The sequence below is a fragment of the Hippopotamus amphibius genome, chromosome 1 (genome assembly GCF_030028045.1).
Source record: "Hippopotamus amphibius kiboko isolate mHipAmp2 chromosome 1, mHipAmp2.hap2, whole genome shotgun sequence".
Classification (NCBI taxonomy): domain Eukaryota; kingdom Metazoa; phylum Chordata; class Mammalia; order Artiodactyla; family Hippopotamidae; genus Hippopotamus; species Hippopotamus amphibius.
In genome coordinates, this window is record NC_080186.1 from 74,049,833 (window position 1) to 74,059,057 (window position 9,225).

General features: G+C 39.9%; 1 protein-coding gene across 3 annotated transcripts in view; it reads right to left on the reverse strand.

Annotated features, from left to right (window-relative positions):
• Positions 1-3,614, reverse strand: part of CTH (cystathionine gamma-lyase) — a 52,473-nt gene extending 48,859 nt beyond the window's left edge. For all 3 annotated transcript variants that reach the window (XM_057716379.1, XM_057716386.1, XM_057716372.1), the window contains exon 1: positions 3,293-3,614. In XM_057716379.1, coding sequence (XP_057572362.1) covers positions 3,293-3,457 — 165 coding nt within the window. In that variant the 5' untranslated portion in view covers positions 3,458-3,614. The remainder of the gene's footprint in view (positions 1-3,292) is intronic.
• Between the last annotated feature and the right edge of the window lie 5,611 nt (positions 3,615-9,225).

Below are 9,225 nucleotides of genomic sequence, written 5' to 3' on the forward strand. Positions count from 1 at the left end.
CTATTATATGTCTTGCCATTAGACAGAAGCATCAGTGTTGTGGCTGTAGTGGTATGGAGAGGTCCTGAAGTCAGCCAAACTGGATGAGAATTCTGCATCTGCCACTTATGCGCTACATGCCAATAGGTAAGTTACTTACTATTTCCCAGAGTCAGTCTCCATACCTGTAAAATGGGAATAAAATACAGATAACTAGTTCATAAAAGTGATGCGAAGATAAAATGAGATAATGAATAAGTTCTCTGCATGATGCCTGGCATGTGCTAACCACTAGATCAATGGTGGTTTTTATGTTAGACTTATCTCTACCCATTAATCTAGGGATATTAGGAAACAGGAATCACCTGAGCCAACAAAGTAACCCTACTTCTAACTTGCACTTCATTTCCTAAAAAATAAGTGATGTAAGTACTGTTTAGCATCCAACAGGAAGCTATGAACAGATCTTTTAAATGCTCAAGGTTCAGATCTTAGCTCTACAAATGCAACTCATAAAAGAGAGTAATTCTCAGCAAAACAGTGCCCTTTTTCAAAATTTGCATTATATTTCTTTTACATGTATGCCACTATACTAGCTGAATTCATCCAGTCATTTCACTTGATTTGTTTATTTTTATCGAGGTATTGTTGATGTAACATATTACATGTTTCAGGTGTACAGCACAGTGATTTACAATTTTTAAAGGTTATATTCTATTTATAGTCATTATAAAATATTGGCTATATTCCCTGTGTTGTACTATATATTCTTGTAGGTTATTTATTTCATATAGTAGTTTGTACCTCTTAATCTCCTACCCTAGCCTCCCTTCCCCCTTTCCACTCCCCACTAGTAACCACTAGTTTGTTCTCTGTATCTGTGAGTCTGTTTTGTTGTTGTTGCTGTTATAACCACTAGTTAGTTTTATTTTTAGATTCCACATATAAGTGATATCATACAGTATTTGTCCGTCTCTGTGTGTATCCAGTCATTTTATTTAATCCTCACAACCTGCTCTGAAGGAAGTAAAGCCAAATGTTACAGGGAATGTCAAAGCCAGAATTCAAAGCCAGGATTCAAACACTGACTAAAAATCCTATACATAATTTTCTCCTCCTGCCTCATATAGCACATAGCAAAACACAACAACTCTTTACACCTGTTTCAGATTCAGGAGCTCCCAGTACTACAGAGATATAGACAGAGATAGAGATATTTAAGTTTTGTTGCCTCGTTTGTTTCCCTGTGTTTCACAAACTGAGTAGACATATTTTATAGGGCTCCAGGGTATCCTCATCACTCCCCACCATCACCTCTTTGATGTGACTTGCAGCTGTACTCCAGACAGAAAAAACTGGATCCATGTGGCTACTGCCATAGTCCATGTCTCCCTAAATATTCACTGCAGCACTTTAACTTTGTGGGGGGAAAAGAAGTATATTTCAATGGCAAATTCTCACTTTCATTCATTCAATGGCTTTCCAAATGGAACTGGAGAATTAGATGCTTCTCAGTCAGCTCGTCAAATTCTCTTTAGTGCTCTTAACTGATATTTTAAAGGTATTAAGAGGAGTTTGTGGATTTTACCTTACCACACCTACTGGCTCTTTAAAAACATTTATTAATATAGCTAAATTATTAGCTTTTGTATTAAATGCTAAAGCTTGGGCAGCTACACATTCACAAAACCCTACACCAGGAAGAAACTTGGAAGACAGGTGTTGTACACATTTTGATTACAAAATACAGTAGCTGGAAGTATCCCAAACCCAGCTGTAGAAATGCCCTTAGAATTCTACCTCACAAAACAAAGGGCCACATCTAAAAGAATTTTCGTCAACTTATATAACATAACACACCAAAGAGGTGTTTGAAGTATAATCAAGGCCTTAGATCTACAAAGTTTATTTAATTACAGTTGACACTTGAACAACTCCTGTGTTAGGGGCACCGACCCTCTGCTCAGTGGAAAGTCCATGTACAAGTTATGGTCAGTCCTCCATATCCAAGGCTCCTCGGTTCCTATGGTTCTATGTCCCCAAATTCAACCAACTGCAGATTGTTCAGCATTGTAGTAGTTACTATTGAAAAAAAATCAACGTGTAAGTGGACTCGCACAGTTCAAACCCCTGTTGTTCAAGGGTCAACTGTAATTTCTTCTGGACCTCAGCAACTTTTAAATACTCCAAGATCCATCAAGCATGCTACCAAAGAAGAAAAAGCTATGTGATTAACACAGAGGGCCGTCTCATCTATGACTCTGGGTAGGTTCCTTTTCTATAAAGAGTATAAAATACCTGTCTTGCCCTCTAACCTGGTTGTTGTCAGGATCAAAGAGAAAAAGTGTAAATGGGAACACCATGAAATACCAAACTACTGAGCAATTATAATGTACAATACAGCTTAACATATATTATCACCGACTTACATGGTAGGTACTATTATGAACCCATTCACACAGGATCAACCTAAGGCTTAGATAAGTTAAGTAACGTGCTCAAGATCACCCAGCTCAGAAGAGGTGGTGTCAGAACTCAAACCTGTGTCCTCTGACTGTGTGATTTATGCTCCTAATTACTAAGCTACACTGATGCAATGGGTTAGATTATTGCTCACATTACTGTAATATAGCACAGTGTAGTGTAATCCCAAGAGTGGGTGGGGTTCTAGAGCAGCACTGTATCCAAATCCCAGCTCTACTACTTACTAGCCTTTGCATTGATACTTCACACCTCTAAATCTCAGGTTTTTCATGAGAGAAATGAGAACCTAGTTCAGACTAGAATTGCTGGAAGGACTATCTGAGGCAATATATGTAATACACATGATGTAATGTAAGTACGTATCTGGCACACAGAGAGTACTCAGTAGCTATTAATAACCTATTGGAATAATATTGGGAATTAATAACTATTGGGAATGATCTAGAGTCCAGGTGTTACAATTTTTTCTTAGTTGACTTCTTACTATATCTTTATAATTTTGTAGCTAAAGGTAACTCAAAGAAGTTATGACACTCAGTTTTCAACTGCTAATTTGCTAAAATCACATGAATATCAGTTCAAACCGATACGGCAAGTTGAACAAACTGTTCCTTCCAGTCCTGCTTATCGAAAGAAATGCTTATCAAAAGAAATATGGTCACTGAACCATCGAATACAAAGCTTTACCACAAGGAGGTTTACAGGTGTAGTAAACGTCCTCCCCGATATACACAAGTTACACCGTACAAATTACTTGCGTGCCTTCGTTTTGCGTGCCATCTCTCTTTTACCGCCCAACACTGGACCGCCCCAGACAGACCCAGCTCACCGAGTGCCGGCCAGGAGCCCCTTGCTTGAACGTGGTGGACAGCGAGATGGGGGGCACTACAGCCTGGGAGGTCCATTGCTCTGGTTCCTGGCCCACATGGATGGCCTGCGTAGCGAAATGCTGGAACCCAGGCAGGAAACCGTGTGAGGCGTCTTTTTTCTGCATGCTGAGCTGCGAAGGAAGGAGAGAGTTAAAGAGCGAGGAGGATAAAACTGAGAAACTGTTGGAAAAGACGCTGAAGGGTTAGATGAAAGAATTAGATGAAAGAGAGGCAAGAGCACGCCAAGCCGGGTGACTAGCGGCGAGCGCACAAAAGCCGGCAGCTAAGGTTGCGTAGCCGAGACTTCTCCAGCCGGCAGAGAGAGCCGCCTCTCCTGGGGGCGGAACCAGCACCACCCAATGAGCGCAGGCCCCGATGCGGCCCCCTCTCCTCATTGGCCGGCAACAGAGGCGTTGCCTGGAGCCCCACCGCCTACGCTCTTCCCGGTGCAGGATGTGGAGCGAAGCCTGAGTCCGTGTGTCCGCTTGGTGTTGGTCTTTGAGGGTGAAACTCTTGCGTCCCGACCTTGCGGAAGCTTCCTTGCTGGCTTCCTTGCAGCCACCGAGCGTCTGCGTAATCTCAGACCGGAGGTTCGCCGGAGGCGCGGAGAAAAACTGGCTTGACGTTGAAACCGAGTAACCTGTAAACAGGGCACACAAATGACTTCCTCGCAACCCTTTCCCCGACCCCTCCCCACCTCCACCAACCACCCTTTGTCCTGAGGGCGGTTCTGATAGACGAAAGCGACAAAGTGGAGATCGGCGACGAAAACAGCGGCCCAAGCTGCCAAATGTGCAGCTTGAATTCTCATTAACAGCGGGCAGCCTGCCTTTGAAAGTACGCTGAACTCTGTGTAGTGACTCGGTACTTAGGTTGATTGAAACAGGAGTGATGGCCATATTTTTCTTAAGTAATAGTAAAGCTACTGTAGTGAGGATCTCTAAGCAGAACTCTGGCAGCTTTCTAAGAGCTATTCAAACTTGACCTTTTTTCAAGCATCACTACCTTCTTTTGAAGTACCCAGAGAAACTCTCCCTGGTGGGGAAAAAAAGAAAATTACTGTGGCTTTGAAAAACTTATTGGAGCCTCAAATCCTTACACAAAATACCTTCATTGTTACACAATTGACAGAAGCATCCTTGTTAGGAAAAAGGAAGCAGTCCTGTGGCACAATTTATTTACCTGTATCCAGAGCCCTATTCTCACAAACATCACTCCTTTAAGACAACAAAAATCTCTTTGTTCCCTAAACAGTACAGACTTGACCTATTTACTATTGTGACTATTTTCTAGGACTAGGGAATTTAGGAATACTTCTCTTCCTGCAAAGTGTTAGCTAAATATCTGAAACTTTATTAAACCAATTAAGAACGAAAAGAGTACAGAATAAATGTCTCTTAAAATTTTGGTAGAAGGACTGAGGCAATTTGCTTTTCAAATTAACTACCAGGACACAGCCATTAAGCACTAGGGGAGCAGTGCCTAAGGACCTGCAAACTTTTAGAGAGACCTAGCAAGATTTTTAGCCCTGGGGGAAAAATGGATGGGCTCCAAAACACTAATAGATATTGATGTATATTTAATTAATATTTTCTGTTAAAAATATAACATATCAACTGCAACTCATCTCAAGAGTTACATGTAGCTGTACATGGATATGTTTTTGTGATATGATGCTTAGGGAATAGGTGGGTCTAAAACAGTCCTAATTAGTTTACCTCCTTGTATTTGTGAACAAACACTGAGTTGCATAAATATGGATATTTCATTTACTATTACCATAACAAAAGAGTCTTTTAAAATGACACTAATATAAGTGCTCTAAATCTACCCTTTTTCACTCATAAATTGAGAAAACTTTATTAGGTGGCAGCTCAGTATTACATATCAAGGAATCCTATGACTTAGTAACTTTTCTTGTAGGAATTTTGTGGGAAGACATTCTGGAACCTTTCTGAAACATTGAAAATGTTGAAGTATGTGGGCCGAGCGATGGGATTCAGAATGTCCTGCTTGAGCAGTGGAGGAGCTGAGGGTGCGGGGCGTGGAGACTAATATCACCCTATTTGGTCCTGAAGGATGGCTGGTTAGCCAAAGACGGGTAAGATTCCTCAGAGGAGGAACAACCTAAGACAGGCACAGCCGCAGAGGGGCCAACAGGGGTGGTGCATAGAGCCTTCCTTATATCACCGTGTTTGGCCCTGGAGGATGACTGGTTAGCCAGAGACGGGTAAGATTCCTCAAGGGAGGAACAACCTAAGACAGGCACAGTCGCAGAGGGGCCAACACGGGTGGGGCACAGACCCCCAATATCTGAGAGAGGTCTCCTGCCCCCAGGGCTGTTTTGCTCTCCACGCCCAGCTCAAATCCACACCTGCTCAGCTCGGACCCAGGAGGCAAACAAGGATCATTGCCCCAGTCATGTGAGGCCTTTGATTGTTTATGAGTGTAACCTGAGAATGATAGCCCACGAACTCAATAAAAGCAACCTGGGATGAGTCAGCAGGGCTCTTGATCCTAGAGGTCTTGAGCCCCCCGGTCCCACTTTTCTCTTCAGTCTGTGTCTGTGTCTTCTTCAAGCTTGCGGCACCCGTCACTCACCTCGAGTCGCCGAGCTGGTCTCGGCAGAATTTATCCTTCAAATGTATTCCTATGTGTGTGTGAGGATGAATAAGAATATTCTTTATACCTCTTTTTGCTATTTTTAATAGCAAAAGAATGAAAAACAGCTTAGTTATCCATCTGTAGGAGATTAGTCAGTGTGTTATTGATACAGTTCTGTGATGTCTACAGTATAGCTGAGTAGCAGGAGATTGATTTGGGTTGGTATGTCATGATCTCTAATTTCTGAGACAGCAAAACAAGGTGCAAAGCAATGTAAATGTTATGACCCCACTTATTCAAAATAGTATATACCATGTTGTGTTATTTTTAGAGGAACATATATGATTTAATGTGTATAAAAATCATTCTGGTAATGTAAACCATAGATCTGCAGTAGAAAGATAACTTTTTTACATTTTATTTGCTTTTGTGTTCAAGTTTTATACCATGGGCATATGTTACCTGTTAGCAATAAAATTAATACCAGCAATCCTAATTTTAAAATGACAGTTATGCAAGTGATTTAGGAGAAAAAAAAATACTTTTCAAGTGAACAGAAGACAGCTACTTTAAATATAGTAAATGCTGTATAGTGTTTGGAGAGTGTGCTAATTTTTCGTGTAAATTAGCTTGTAAACCACAAAACAGCATTATCATAACACTTACTGAAAAAAGATTAATTCCTCTTGGGAATGGGATTCTGCATGGGCATGTATTTTAGAGGAAATGGGAGACTTCGTTTTTAATGTTACTTTCATAACACAAAGTTCATTAATATTTTTTATAATAAATATTTTTTACAAACTATGAAAATAGCAATGTCGTTAAAGTCAGGCTATGGTTAAAGATATTGTGACTGAAAGGTGAAAACAGTAAGGACCTGGGAGGGATGTTCCTATAATATGTTATCATTGTAAAGCATGAATATAGGCAGTGATTAGATTTGCTTTGTTTTACCTCAAACGAAAAATACTGCTCTTCCTTGGCTTTTGACAATGAAATTTATGAGAAGGCAATTTGAGCCTCAGGGAGAGGAGAAAGAGTTTACAACACAAGTCCTTAATTTGGGTTTTGTAGATCGCTTCAGTGGGCCAAAGCCCTGAGGATATCACTTATAACACCTACTTTCATTTGCCAGTAAAAATAATTGTTTTAAATAATAACAAAACAACCCTGAATCTGATTTTGTTATGACATAATTGAAAGTGATAAATCTTGAGAGTAAAAGTCTAAATACTGTTGATGGAATTATTAAATTTAATATCAAGAGAGACGAGATTGAGTTTCTAGCACAATTGCTTTGTTTTAGTGATAAGATGAAAAAAGTTGTGGCTTGTTCATGCTGACATATACAGTGAGCATCTAATCTGATAATAAACAGAGTTTCAGACATTTGGGATAATAAAGTAGCCCAGAAAATCATTAAGATGCATTCCACAATGATATAAAAGGAGCCAAGTATGACTGAAAAATATAATGAAGTACCAGCTGTGGCATTTTTGAGTAACAGTTAAGCTGCTAAGTTTTAGAGTCAGAATGCTTCGGTTTGAAGCTCAACTGTAGCACCTGCTGTCTCTGTGATCTTGAGAAGTCAATTTACTGAAAAACATCTGTAAATCTCAATATCCTCCTCTGTAAAAATGAGAAAAATAATAATATTTGACAATTTTCAAAGATAGGTCTTTAGAAGATCATGGCAGGCCAGGGATAGGATATGGGGCAAGTAGACTGAGTGGGTAGCACTTAGGTCAGAAAGCTACTTTTTGATGTTTTTGATATTTCAGCATCTTTGCTGAGGTACACTATACATAGTCCACGTGGTCCAATGGAGAAATCTGTGATGCCTTTTTTGCACAGCTCATAAACCACCACAGAGATAAGATATAAGAGTGATGGGTGATTTGAACTATTCAGATGTGCAGAATTCTTGTTCAACTGGTAATACAGCAACTGAAAAGCTCTTGACTTTCTTGTTGACAATTTTATATCATAGAAAAAACATTTTAGGAGTAATTCTCCAGGACTGTCTGGCTCACTGAAGAGCAATTAACTTCCCTGGTGGCCAATGGCACACTGCTACAGATTTCCACAGATTTCCAACCCCCGTTGAGAACCATGACTAGAAGAACCAAGGGACTGCTCTGAATTTAGTCTTACAAACAGGAGAATGAATTGGTAATGTAGAAACATGGAGAATTTTAGGAGAAAATGACCATGTTATCTTGAAGATTCTGTTATCTAGGGAAAGGAAAGCAAGACATATAACACATACCTAGGAATTTCTGCACAAAGCAAATGGCCCGTGGCCAAAAATGTTTAGGAAACACTACACACTTAGTCATCTTTAGAGTTACAATGCCTACTCTTAGCATGATAAGAGGTCAGAGAAGTCTTAGAACAAGAAACCAAGTATCAAATATTTCAAAAGTGAAGACTTTTCTCCATACACCTATGCTGTCTTCCACTGGCCCATCTCCCATTTCTACTATAACAGTTTTCTCTTAACAGCAATTTAAAAAGATAAAAAATTAAATTTAAAAACAAAAAATAAATAAAAAGAACTTCTCCGGACAGGCTTTAAAATTCAGACATACCTCAGAGATATTGTGGGTTCAGCTCCAGATCACCACGATAAAGTGAATATCACAATAGAGTTACATAATTTTTTGGTTTCCTAATGCATATAAAAGTTTTACTTACACTATACTATAATCTATTAAGTCTGCGATAGCATTATATCTAAAAAAATGTACACACTTTAACTTAAAAATACCTTATTGAACTTCCCCAGTGGCACGGTGGTTAAGAATCCTCCTGCCAATGCAGGGGACACGGGTTCGATCCCTGGTCCAGGAAGATCTCACATGCCTCGGAGCAACTAAGCTTGTGTGCCACGACTACTGAGTCCACATGCCACACTGCTGAAGCCATCAAACCTAGAGCCCGTACTCTGCAACAAGAGAAGCCACTGCAATGAGAACCACAATGAAGAATAACACCCCCTCCTCCCCCCAGCTCACTGCAACTAGAAAAAGCCCACGCACACCAACGAAGACCCAGTGCAGCAAACAAATTAATTAATCAATTAATTAGAAATATTTTATTGCTAAAAATGCTAATCATCTGAACCTTCAGTGAAATATAATCTTTTTGCTGGTAGAGGATCTTGCTTTGATGTTGATGGCTGCTGACTAGTCACGATGTTGGTTACTGAAATTGGATGGCTGTGGCAATTTCTTAAAATAAGACAACAATGAAGTTTTCTGCATCAGTTGACCCTTCCTTTCAT